The sequence below is a fragment of the Bufo gargarizans genome, chromosome 6, assembly GCF_014858855.1.
Source record: "Bufo gargarizans isolate SCDJY-AF-19 chromosome 6, ASM1485885v1, whole genome shotgun sequence".
NCBI classification, from domain to species: Eukaryota; Metazoa; Chordata; class Amphibia; order Anura; family Bufonidae; genus Bufo; species Bufo gargarizans.
In genome coordinates this window covers 314,216,952-314,231,164 of record NC_058085.1, presented here as the reverse complement: position 1 = coordinate 314,231,164, position 14,213 = coordinate 314,216,952, and the positions used below count along the sequence as shown (strand labels likewise).

General features: G+C 44.1%; 1 protein-coding gene across 4 annotated transcripts in view; it reads right to left on the bottom strand.

Moving 5' to 3' along the window:
* Nucleotides 1-14,213, bottom strand: part of LOC122940789 (solute carrier family 22 member 15-like) — a 281,156-nt gene that overhangs the window by 180,375 nt on the left and 86,568 nt on the right. For all 4 annotated transcript variants that reach the window (XM_044297545.1, XM_044297546.1, XM_044297544.1 and 1 more), the window contains one exon: nt 10,264-10,404. In XM_044297545.1, the coding sequence (XP_044153480.1) occupies nt 10,264-10,404 (141 nt within the window). The remainder of the gene's footprint in view (nt 1-10,263; nt 10,405-14,213) is intronic.

Genomic DNA, 14,213 nt, shown 5'->3' with positions numbered 1-14,213 from the left:
AATACCCCACATGTGACCCCACTTTGGAAAGAAGACACCCCAAGGTATTCAATGAGGGGCATGGCGAGTTCCTAGAAATTTTTTTTTTTTGCATAAGTTAGCGGATATTGATTTTTTTTTGTTTTTTTCTCACAAAGTCTCACTTTCCGCTAACTTAGGACAAAAATTTCAATCTTTCATGGACTCAATATGCCCCTCACGGAATACCTTGGGGTGTCTTCTTTCCAAAATGGGGTCACATGTGGGGTATTTATACTGCCCTGGCTTTTTAGGGGCCCTAAAGCGTGAGAAGAAGTCTGGAATATAAATGTCTAAAAATGTTTACGCATTTGGATTCCGTGAGGGGTATGGTGCGTCCATGTGAGATTTTATTTTTTGACACAAGTTAGTGGAATATGAGACTTAGTAAGAAAAAACAAAAACAAACAAAAAATTTCCGCTAACTTGTGCCAAAAAAAATGTCTGAATGGAGCCTTACCAGGGGGGGGGGGGGGGTGATCAATGACAGGGGGGTGATCAATGACAGGGGGGTGATCACCCATATAGACTCCCTGATCACCCCCTGTCATTGATCACCCCCCCTGTAAGGCTCCATTCAGACATCCGCATGATTTTTTACGGATCCATGGATACATGTATCGGATCCACAGAACGCATGCGGACGTCTGAATGGAGCCTTACAGGGGGGTTATCAATGACAGGGGGTGATCAGGGTAATCAGGGTGATCACCCGCCTGTCACTGATCACCCCCCCTGTAAGGCTCCATTCAGACATCAGCATGATTTTTTACGGATCCATGGATACATGTATCGGATCCACAGAACGCATGCGGACGTCTGAATGGAGCCTTACAGGGGGGTTATCAATGACAGGGGGTGATCAGGGTAATCAGGGTGATCACCCCCCTGTCACTGATCACCCCCCCTGTAAGGCTCCATTCAGACATCCGCATGATTTTTTACGGATCCATGGATACATGTATCGGATCCACAGAACGCATGCGGACGTCTGAATGGAGCCTTACAGGGGGGTTATCAATGACAGGGGGTGATCAGGGTAATCAGGGTGATCACCCCCCCCTGTAAGGCTCCATTCAGACATCCGCATGATTTTTTACGGATCCATGGATACATGTATCGGATCCACAGAACGCATGCGGACGTCTGAATGGAGCCTTACAGGGGGGTTATCAATGACAGGGGGTGATCAGGGTAATCAGGGTGATCACCCCCCTGTCACTGATCACCCCCCTGTAAGGCTCCATTCAGACGTCCGCATGTGTTTTGCGGATCCGATCCATGTATCCATGGATCCGTAAAAATCATGCGGACGTCTGAATGGAGCCTTACAGGGGAGTGATCAATGACAGGGGGGTGATCAATGACAGGGGGTGATCAGGGAGTGTATATGGGTGATCACCCGCCTGTCATTGATCACCCCCCTGTAAGGCTCCATTCAGACGTCCGTATGCTTTTTGCGGATCCGATCCATGTATCCGTGGATCCGTAAAAATCATACGGACGTCTGAACGGAGCCTGACAGGGGGGTGATCAATGACAGGGCGGTGATCAATGACAGGGGGGTGATCAGGGAGTTTATATGGGGTGATCATGGGTGATCAGGGGTTTATAAGGGGTTAATAAGTGACGGGGGGGGGGGTGTAGTGTAGTGTGGTGTTTGGTGCGACTGTACTGACCTACCTGAGTCCTCTGGTGGTCGATCCTAACAAAAGGGACCACCAGAGGACCAGGTAGGAGGTATATTAGACGCTGTTATGAAAACAGCGTCTAATATACCTGTTAGGGGTTAAAAAATTCGGATCTCCAGCCTGCCAGCGAACGATCGCCGCTGGCATGCTGGAGATCCACTCGCTTACCTTCCGTTCCTGTGAGCGCGCGCGCCTGTGTGCGCGCGTTCACAGGAAATCTCGCGTCTCGCGGGAGGACGTGTATATGCGTGACTGTGCGCCAGCCTGCCACCTCCGGAACGCACATGTGCGTTAGGCGGTCCGGAGGTGGTTAAAGGATATGATCACAGTGTGTAAACGTACCAAAGTGTCTGGGACCACACTGTGCTGTTGGGGTGCAGTTGAGGCTTCCTTAAAATAAATAAAATAAAAACGCACATGCTAGACCCAACTTTTTTTTTTCCTCTTATGCCATTACTACTGGAAATGTCAAAGGCTTAGTTGGTGAGGATCTGACCACCAAGGTCCTCACCAAGGGAGGAGAAAGGGCTGTGCATGCAGAGTCACTCTTCATTAGGATGCATTCCCACAACTGTATGTATTTTGTGGTCAGAAAAAAATACAGTTGACATCCGTGTAGCATCATTGTAACAATGTCTATTCTTACTCGCCAAACGGGCAAGAAAGGGAAATGTTCTATCTTTTTTGCGGGACTGCGGAACAAACGTATGGATGCGGACGGCACATGTTGTGCTGTTGTTGTTTTTTTCAGGACCGTTAGAAATGAATGGGATTGAGTGCAATTGCAAAAAATGCAGATCGGATGCAGATCTGTATGGGGCCTTATAGTATATACCAATTAGAAAAAAAGGTAATGGCACTAATTTGCACAACTCCACTTTCATAGTCCCAGTGGTTAGACCCCCTTCAGACCTTTACAGCATCCCAAATGGATAGATCATGAAAAAATGTTCAACAGAAAACCTTATTTATTAATACTATATTCAAAAGGCAAACACACACACACAAAGTGCACCAAAACTGCACCGCCAACCCCTACTGATATAAGATGCGCTTACTGAACAGAGCACAACTAAAAGAACATCTGAGAACGTAATGCCGCATTAGACAGTGCTATGATATCCCTCTGACGTGCGATTGTAAAATTATAGTTAATTGCCAATCTAACCCACGTAGACCCATTCGCCTGCGTTTTTTGCATTAGCTAAGCATTTTGTCTATACGGAGCAGAAATGAGCAATCATGTATACACAAATCTAGCCTGAAGGCTGTAGGATGTACTGGATATTATGAAAGTTGTGGATGAAAAAGACAAGTATAACGTGCACGGCTCAGTTTAATATAGTCCAATGCAAAGTGAAGTCAAAATTTTGGATAAAATGTCTGCCAGAGACTAGCTTGAGTACCTACTCCCTAACCTTTATATCCCATACATTTCACAATGTTTAAAAGGGGGTTCGCAAAGTCGCACGAGACTTTGTTAAATAACTTTGGTAGTTGATTTTGAAAGTGGAAAATTTTTAAAACTTGAAACCGAATTTGCTTCGGTTCCGAGGTACCAGTCGAAACCGAAGCAGAGTTTGGTTCCAAGATTTAAAGTGGTTTTCCACTATAAAAATCAACTACCGAAGTTATTCAACGAAGTCACGTGCGACTTCACGAATAACTGTCTTCAGCTCATTGGAGCCCATATATTTTAATACTGTATAGAGACGGATCTCCGTACAGTACTAATCTGAAGTTTTGAACAAAGCGACTTCGGATGTAGAATCCGAAGCTCGCTTCGCTCGTCACTAATGATAATCTCTTTGTAACAAAGCTAGTATCAGCCCTGTACCTCACATGGATCCAGAGTTCCCTCCATTCATTGCTCCAATTGCTCTGCTAGATTTATATCAAGCTGGCAGCTTAGGAGCCATGTTCTTCTCAGGAGGCGTATCTTTTCTGTGGCAGCTCTCTCCCTATCACAGCTCAGAAAGCAGTTAAATGAAGGAACTGAGCATGTGCGTCCACCTCAGCGAGGTTAAGTATATTTTTCGTGGGGCTACCCCTTTAAAAACAAGGGATCGGGTAAGGTGAAATTCAACATGCCAGACCATTATTCCTCCTCAGCATCTTCTGAACAAATGTTAGCTGAACATATAATGCATAACAGATAGTTGGCCGGCCTGGATAAAATGAAGGTTTTAGTTGACCTTAGTCTCATGTGTATGGCCACCTTGATCTTGTTCATTTGAAATGTGCCGTTATTTACTGTCCTCCTGGTCAGTTCCTTCAGGACTTTTCTGCTTGTCAACCACTGTACACCATTAAATGCCTTTAAAGGGACACTTCCATCAAATTTTGTTAGCATACAAAATTAAGTATTCTCTAAATTAAGTATTCTCTAAATACTTAAATAATACTTTATTATAAATATATTCCCAAATATCTTTCATTAGTTATAACTGCTCCTTTTGTCTGAGGTGAAACAAAATGGCCGCCGCCCTATTAGTACACACAGAACCTGTCCTAATCACACACCAGGACAAGTTACTTCTATACACTGAGGTAAAGAGCTGCCTCATCCTCCTCTCTGCTCGTCAGGGATTATGATCCTGAATACAGCTTATCTTTAGCTAAATGTATGTAGAAATGGAGTTCATGAGGAGACATTAAGTACAGAGAGGAGGGTGAAGGTGAGAATAATGAGCAGCACTTCTATACAGTCTTCTCCATTACCACAGACCCACATTACAACAGTCTGTCCTGTCCGTCTTCTCTATACTTCATGTCCCCTCATGAACTCCATTCCTACAAAGATTAAATTTTATCCGCTGTATTCAGGATCATAATCCCCGACAAGCAGAGAGGAGGAGGATGAGGCAGCTCTTTACCTCGGAGTTGTGAAGTAACTTGTCCTCCTGTGTGATTAGGACAGGTTTTGCGCGCATTAATAGGACACCGGCCATTTTATTTCTCCTAATGATTGCTACATAGACAAAACGAGCCGTTATAACGATTAAAAAGTATTTTGGAACATATTTATAATAAAGTAATTTTAAGTATTTAGATTTTCTTAATTCCTGGAGAACCCCTTTAACAGCCTATATGTGAATATTCTATGTGGTTTTATGGAAATAGGGGAACATTTATTAACATACATACATCACAAAAGCGGAGTATAAAAGTCGCAGATTTTGTCGCACGCCATTTTGCCCCACTCGCACTACTGTTTCAAAGTGGTGAGAAAAAGTGGCATGGTGTGGGTGAGGAAACGGGCAGGCCTGGCTCATTTATATTCGTCGCACAGCTTGCTAGAGGAAGTGCCAAACTTTTGTAGAGGCCTGTGTCTCTATATAGCTCTGGTGCTTCCTCCAGCGGCGCAGAGGGACTTAAGACCGGCATGCAAAACGTTGGTCTTAATAAATGTCCTCCATCATTTTTTCAAGTCATTCCATGTATTTTATGTCCAGAAAACAGCCTCGGTTGACTCTCAGTCACACAATTCACTGTAGCAGGGAAGAAAGGGGATAAGAGACTCAATTAGGGCCTGGAATTTGCTGTCGGAATTTTGGTGTGGATTCCGATTTGTAATGCAATAGGAGGCAGTGCTGCCAGTCCGCAGGACCGCAAAACACATATGGTCGTGTGCATGTAGTCTTACACTGTAATATCCTCTGCTGCCTAAGGGTACTTTCACACTTGCGCCAGAGGATTCCAGACGCAAACTGATGGCATTTGTCAGACGGACCCGGATCCGTCTGAAAAATGCATTGCAATACCGGATCCACCCGGTGTCATCCGGAAAAACGTATCCGGTATTAATATTTTTTTTGCATTTTTAACGGATCAATTTTGCCAGATGCGGCACTAATACACTTCAATGTAAGTTAATGCCGGATCCGGCATTCCTTCATGTGTACAGTATTTTTGGCCGCATGCTGCGGTATTTTCTCCGTCCCAAAAATGTAAAATGGACTGAACTGATAAATCCCGATGCATCCTGAACAGATTGCTCTCCATTCAGAATGCATAAGGATAAAACTGACAAGATTTTTTCCGGCATTGAGCTCCTGTGATGGAACTCAACACCCGAAAACAAAACCGCTAGTGTGAAAGTACCCTTAACCTACTTTGATTAACTTTTATCACTTGAATGTTTAGCAAGTCCCCAAAAGAACTGCGTTTGCTAATTTTACCTCAATACAAGTACAGAATGTCACGTTTATGCCCTTTTCAGAATTGCACAAATTACTTTCTCACTTTTTTCTGCATCGCTCTGAGCTGTTTCCACTGCCTATCAGAAAAGGTATGTGTTCGGTTAGAACCCCTCATAAATCTTATATATGAGCAGCCATATACATGCTGCTCTCAGCTGCACTTGGACATAAGAAACTAAGGGGGAGAGTTACCAAACTAGTGTAAAGTAGAACTGGCTTAGTTGCCCATAGCAACCAATCAGATTCCACTTTTCATTTTTCACAGCTCATTTGGAAGATTAAAGGCGGAATCTGTTTAGTTGCAACTAAGCCTGTTCTAGTTTACACCAGTTTGATAAATCCTCCCCTAAATATTCCATTGACTTACATAAGAGAATGAGGTGAGCATGCTCCGTGACATGTGCAGAGGTCATTGAGCAGAGAGGACAGGGTGGTTGCTCAGCCGTCCCTACCACATGTTGTCAATGGTCCGATCTGTCTTTCATTATGCCCTGTGATGATGAGCTACCTACTGACCCTGTCTACCAGCAACGGGAAGGGTTTGTTTCTAGTGTGGGCCAAATGGCCAATGGGAAAACTGAAATATTTCATATAAATAGGAACAGGGACAAAAGTATCAAGAAAATATGTTTCATACTAAAAATGTATTTACAAAAGTCCCAAGTTGCCAAGGAACAATGATATCAGGTTGGTTATCTCCAAGTTCCCCCATACACATCTGGTTCAGATAAGCATGTATTTGTTATCAAAGGGGAGAGCGGAGAAATCGTTGCCAAACTCTTCTAGTGGTGACTTATTATCCTTGAGAACAAAAAGGGCATTAAAATTTAAAGTGCCCGATCCCTTTCTTCTCTGATATCTGTTGAGCAGAGACGGGAGTTCCCCATACACATTACATTGGAGGCCAGTAGTATTTAAGGGGTTGTCTCATCTCATCGTTACTAAGGCAAGATGAGACACAGTTCCGACTGCCCCCAGGCCAGGAAGCAGCAGAGCGCTCTGGACCTCTACGGTTTCAGTAGCTCTCATTGCCATGCATGAGAGCTACGGAAACCATGTTGCACATGCTATGGTGTCTCCCTAACTCAGAAACAGTATAGCTTGTTGTTCTTGCTGTTTCCCGGCTGGGAGGTGGTTGGAACGGTGCCTCATCTCACCTTAGTAATGGCGAGATGAGGCAACCCCTTTAATGTACTAGCATGTACACACGGACCTCACAGTTTCTGGGTCATATCCAATTCTGTCCTGTCCATCAGTCTGGATTGGAGATAAACAATCTGATTGATTTGTCTAATCAGGAAGAGTTCTTCACCTGCGAGGTGCCGTCCCCGCTGCTCGACTGAGAAGGTCGGACATCTCAACTGGCCCTGACAATCTAGTGCAGGCAAACAAAATAACTCGATACATTTTTGTAGGGGGGTCATACAAACATACTTTTCGCCCGTTACCGATCCGCATTTTTTTGCAGGTCAGATGCGGACTCCTTCACTTTAGTGTGCTGTCCACATCTGTATGTCCGTTCTGTGGCATCCCCAAAAGTACAGAACGTGTCCCATTCTTGTCCGCATTACGGACAAGGATAGGGATGTGCTATTATGCCGCGAACGTTCGGTTCTGCAAAATGCAGAATGCACACGGCCGGTATCCGTGTTTTGTAGTCTGCAAAACATGCAATGGTGGTGTGCATGAGCCTTAATACTGTAATAGTACAAGCCCGTCATATCCAAATATTCTGCACTTCTGCAGACATCTCCTGGGTGGGCTCTGACACCTCCTTTTGCGCACAGTTCATTGTAAACCCCCCTTTAAAAAAAAATAATCCAGTAGGGTGACATAAGGTCTCCTCCACCTTTCAACTAAATTGTCTACTACTGAGACACTGGCAGTACGGCCGAGTGACGAATGCTCATCTGCAATCCAAGAAAATCCAGTGATCGGCCACTCAGGAGGATCAAATCAGCAGACCAATCAGGGGAAAGGTTAATGTGGCTAATCTGAGTTTGGCGCTCTACCTAAATCTGCTCTCTGTCCAGCGAATTATTCTCCTCTGATTTTCTGACACAGATTGCCTTACTTCTCCTTCCTGCTATACAGATTTGCATTTGACCCTGGACTGCCTGACTTTGCATTTGCAAACTATTCTGACACTTGTAGGCCCTGCTGTTTATAATGTCTGATGTTCTTCTCCGATTATCCACCACTGAATCCTGACTTGATTCCTTTTGCTCCACCAGTCGGTGGATACTCTGTAGATGCAACCAGAGTATTCCCAGCAATGGAGACCAGATCTCTGTATGGGGTGTGGCCATGTGAACTGTAAAATGCATGGGAAATTCCCGGAAGGGAGGTATATCTCTCCAAAGTTCCTCAACTGGCTGAGGTGGGTGAAATCCAGAATGACGCTGGCTTCAGTAAATATAATTGCTGGAGACGTTTTCTTTATTTATTCAGGGCTGGATTTTACCTGGATTGGGATGGTAGGTTTTGGTAGTGGGACCTCCCAATCCAACACTCCCCCCCAGTCCGGGGCAGGTTTTTCCCTAGCAGGAAGGGGATTGCAGGTGAAGCTTACCCTAATCAGGCTAGCATAAATCCACCCTCAGTGTGTCAGTGAACCTGGAGCAGAGGCTCTGTATGTGGTCTCAGTCAGGGGGGCTGAGGGGCCACAAGGATATGCGGAGCCTGTGCGGACTGGTGCTTGATGAGCATAACCTGCTAAGGCTTGGAGCCTGAGACCCTGACCCTAAGCGGTACTTAGAGGTGAGTCAGAGAAACCTATGTGTTTAGGTAGAGCCCAGACGGGCAAGGTGTTTTATTTTGGTTTTGTATGTTTTTCTTTATGCCGTGTGCCACAATAAAGCACAGTTTGGCCCCTAAATCCTGGTGTCTGTGAAGTGTGTGGTTGCAACCCCAGTGAAAGAGAGCTACCTCTTACAGGGGGTAAAAGAGCAAAGACCTGGGAGTTCGAAAGATTCTGCTAACCACACTGGCCTTCACAAAGCCTGACTGTGGAAACGCAAATGATAAATCCCCTCCAGTCTTAAAACGCAAGATGTCTTCTGGTCCCTATTGTGTCTGCTACTGGGCAACATCCCAAAGATGTTAAAGTATGGTCTAGCCATTAGGGCAAATAACAAAATTTTCCCTAGTTCTCAACTTGTTCTATGTTGAGGCAAATGTCAAGTAAGCAGTGAAAACAGTCTACAATGTCAAACAATATGTCCCGCACGCCATGAGTCCTGTTGTAACACCTACAAAGAGAGGGAGATTTCTTTACATCCGCTCTACTGTGCTTCATTCATTTAAAGACTCTCAAAAGAAGGAGAAGATGCAGTGGAGCAGGCAAGCAATTGAATATAGTGGTAAATAATCTGAAAACAAACCAGCAAAGCACTCCGCTATGCAATCGCTCCTTGACTGACAGACTCCAAATCACCTCCAGCACACACCATTACTCCTCGCATGCTGCACAAAGGCTGAGGAACATTTATAAAAACCCTTCCTAAAGGAAAAAGGCTGAGACCAGCTTGAGTAGTCGGTAAAAACCAAGAACACCATGACATTTATAGAAATCTTATAGTGCACTCAAAACCTCCCATTGCCTCCCGTAGAAATTTTTCAAATGCTTTTAATAGGGGCGCTGTGTGCGATTCACTTCACTTTGCTTGAGAATCACATTTGCATTTCATTTCACTTTCAACAATTATTAAATGGTAGTCCTTCAGCAGGAATTAAACCAGGCACAATGTCTTGTAGTGCTATTGCTCTTCCTGCTTCCTCTGCCAGGCCTTCTTTCTCTTCTTGAGTTACCATACGAGATGACTACTCGGGAGCCCGGCCTTTTCAGTCACGGAGAGTTAAGGGCTTTGTTCTGATGATCTTTAAAGGTGTTCTTCAAGCTTTTTTTGTATAAGTAGAAAATCCTTGGGTCTTCTCACCAATGGGCAAAAGATCGTATCCTCAGTATTTACCCATCTATTGCGCCACCGATGCCGCAGTCTCTGCTGCCCTCAGACTGGCCGTGGGCTCTTCCTTTCAAGTCCCGCAGCAGACTCTCAGCGGAGAAGGCATCAATGGTGCGGCAGACGGGTAAGTGCTGAGGAAACAATCTTTTGTCCACAGGTGAGAAGACTTCAGGATTCTCAAAAAAAAAAAAAAAGCTTGGAGAACCTCATTAAATCCCAAGACATTAGTGAGATAGTAACATAGAATAAATAAAATCCTTCCGTTTGGACATGCCCTAAATATAATTAATTTTGACTGGCTCTGTTTGCTCTTCTGATTTATACCGTCGGCAAGGCTAATTGGTGTATTAACAGCAATTATACAAAACATAATCCTATCATACTCACCAAGACTTTTCAATGAAGAACAAGCAGAGCGGGAAAGCAGGGACTTCTACAAGACCATACATTGCCACATTGAAATAGAGATTGCCCTTCAGCTCCCCAGCGTTTAAGGTCAGGCCATAGTAAACCAGACTGCAGACATACCTGGAAAAAACAGAAAGGTTTGCAGGCTTCAAGAGCTGGTTTTCCGAAAGTCATTTTTATCAAGAATGCACTCGGACATGAAGAATGGTCTAGATAAAAATAACAATAATAACAATAATAATAGTCCCTTTACCACTGCTAGCCAGAACTCCCCCATCTATTAGTAATATGTTCCCCAAACACTGAGCTGGGAAATAAACCTGCAAGTCAGATGCACTTAACGGTGAATTGCTTCATAAATGCAGACATATATAGAGGAGCAGAGCGATCAAGACATCAATTACACAAATAAATGAAAAACCATTCACACAGTCAGTTCTGCTATAGGGTCTGGGCAGCTAAAAGCATTCATTTGCTCTCAGGCCCATCTTGACCCAATGAATTCTAGAGGTTGCCTACATGCCAGAGGTAATAACTTGCAATAAAGAAATCATGCAGAACCTGAAAGGGGTTTTCTGGTAAATATGACTTTTTAACAAGTTCCTGCAGCAAGGACAGCAGATCCACATATTTACCTGCTTCACACTATTCCGGTCCTCCGCGCTGTCGCTGTTCTCTCCATCTTCCAGTCCCCGCGCTGTTTACATTCAGCTGGGTAAGGGCATGGTCACATGCACCGTTCGGCGCGGTGACGTGCTGCTTGTGGTCACATCGCCACTGAAGCCAGTCACCGGCTGGAGAGGTGCATATGACTATGCCCACAGAAAGGCGGATGTAAACAGTGCCGGGACCGGAATTTATGAATCTTCTTTTTCAGGGACCCTGCTGCAGTAACTTAAAGGGGTTGTGTCATGTCAGCAAATAGCATTTATTATGTACAGGAAGTAATTACAAGACACTTACTAACGTATTGTGATTGTCCATATTGCCTCCTTTCCTGACTTGATTCATTTCTCCATCACAATATACGCTGCTCGTTTCCATGGTTACAACCACCCTGCAAATCCATCAGTGGTGGTCGTGCTTGCACACTATAGGAGAAAACACCAGCGTATGTGTGGTCTTAGGCAATATAGTATGCAAGCAAGACCACCACCGCTGGATTGCAGGGTGGTCGTAACCATGGAAATGAGCCGTGTTTAATGTAATGGAAAAATGTATCCAGCTAGCGAAGGAAGCAATATGGAAATCACAATACATTAGTAAGTGCCTTTGAAAGTAGACAGATATGGAGATTGCTGCAGCTCTCACCTCCTAGTGGAGCACGGATGTACAGACCCGGACCCAGTCTGGAGCAAAATGCGAAAAAGAACAAAGATTCCAGCTCTTCACAATAAAAGGCTTCTTTATTCCACTTCTTTAAAAAACAGACATCAAAAGCAGAACAGTATGCTGTGACGCGTTTCGGGCTGTTACATCTTAGCCCTTCATCAAGACAAAAGTTAGTAAGTGCCTTGTATTAACTTTCTCGACATGATAAATACCACTTGCGGAAGTGACATAACCCCTTTAAAAAAATCATCTTTACTGGAAAACCAATGTAAAGGCTATGGACAACTTTCACACGGAAAAAATGTTGGGTTTGTTGGTTTTTCTTTTACATATGTTAGTAAGTTACCTTGAGTTTAAAAAGTTGCTCTGAGTTTCGGTCTACAACAATACATAACTGGCTGCAGCACAGGAAGAGGAAGGCGGACGCAGAGATAAATCGGGGCGGGCTGGGAAGGTGTGTGTAAGTGCTTTTATTATGCCATCAGGGCCCAGGCAGTTGGCATTAATAAAAGCATAAAAAAAACTCTTGAACAAAGCAGTAACTTATATAAAGAGAATTTATTGCAGAAAGCAAAAGTATGCCACTGTGAAACCTGAAGACCCAACCAGATGATAACGGTAACAGTAATGATATGATAATAATGATATAATAGTGAGATGGTCGTTCAGAATCAATATTTATAATCAAGAAGATTGTACACACCCTACCAGGGACTTGCTGATACTGGAGCCTAAAGTTCTTCAAGACCATGCTGAGCAATCAGCTGAGAGCCACAGGATACAGCACTGTAGAACACAGGTGCACTAGATGAACAGATGGTATACAGACGGCACAAGAGACACTTAATATGCACCTGCCACCTGAGAATATTAAAAACAGCCACTGCTGTTCAACATTCTTGAGACTGCAGCCTGAAGCCTTTTTACACAGTAAAAAGTCAGAACTGTTAGGGAGTTTCTAATAGTATGGAAATCAAACCACCATAGCTACAGAAGATAGATATCAGACAACAAGGATGTGGGAAATGTATTAAAGGGGTTATCCCACTTCGCCTTTTCATACTTACCTGCTGCCAGCGTGCCGTACACTTCCTGGATTCTGGGCTTCATCTTGATTGAAGTCTTCTCCCGGCCGGTCCGCGCGCTAGACTGAACGCGCACGCTACCGCGCATGCGCCATGGTGACTTATCCCTGGCCAGTATAGTACAGAGACGGCGTGTGCGTTCACGGCTCTGTACTATTCTGGCCAGGAAGAAGTCACCATCGCGCAATGTGCGGCAGCTTGCGCGTTCAGGACAGCGAGCGGCCCAGCCGGGAGAAAAGAAGGAGTCTTCTGCGCAAGCGCGGCCACCGGGATTCTGGCGAAGAGCAGTGGCTGTAACCAGGGGAGACCGAATGACAACAATGAGGTAAGTGGGGATGAATTTTATCCTAAACGGTGGGAATTTGTTAATCAAATATATTTTACAAAAATGATCACGGTCAAAACATTAACAGATTTAACAGTGATCATTATGATGGGATAACCCCTCTAAGTCATCAATGAACAAATGGAAAATAGAATTACATTGGGACAACCATTTGACGTAATCTCAGGGTCAGCTTCATAAGTCCTCATTGTCAATAGTTAATAATATAGGATAAAGAAACACTAGAAGAAATAAAACCGAACAGGAGCATTGTTCTACAGCAGACTTGATCAGGGAAGATCTGTGCATAAAGTACTCCACTCATCGAGCTGGATGAATAGGCTTCATTTCATACAAAGATGTGCACAGAATTTTGATATCTTCTACAAACCTGGGTTTACATTTCCTATACGTAACATCTGGTAGCAGTAGGGTTTGTTTTGTGTAAATTGTGTAGATTCAAGTAGGGTTTAAACTTGCAAAACTTATCACCAGCTCCATGCCTTTTAGAGAGTGTTACTGTGATATAGGTGTCAGTGAGATAACCCTGTGTGCCACAAGAAGTAGATGCCATCAAAGAAAGTTTTACTCTTCCCAGTACCAGATATGAACATGAATTGAGAATTGTCCATGAGGAGCATCTCGAACACAGAATTGTCTGGTGATCTGGAAACTAATCCTGCCCAGCTTGCCTTGATAAACTTACCAGGGGCTTCCTGCATTATCCTTAGGGTTGGACTGGGGTTCCTTGGGCCCACCAGTGAAAATCATTCTTGGGGCCCAACCCCCATATCCCCAATAAAGTCTAATAGGTGTTGATTCAAAGAAATACAGTTGCATGCAAAATTTTGGGTACCCCTGGTCAAAATTATTGTCACTGAACAGTTAAGCAAGTTGAAGATGTAATGATCTCCAAAAGGCAGATCAGGGCACTATGAAGGCCATGGTAAAACCTTCAGTTTGCTCCTTTTTTTAGGTAGGCTGTTGTGGATTTTGAGGTGTGCTTAGGATCGTTATCCATTAGCAGAAGCCATCCTCTTTTCAACCTCAGATTTTTGCAGTTGGTATGTTTGCTTTCAGAATTTGCTGGAATTTCATTGAATCCATTCCTACCTCTACCCGTGCCATTGGCGGTAACACAACCCCAAAGCATGATTGATCCACCCCCATGCTTTACGGTTGGAGAG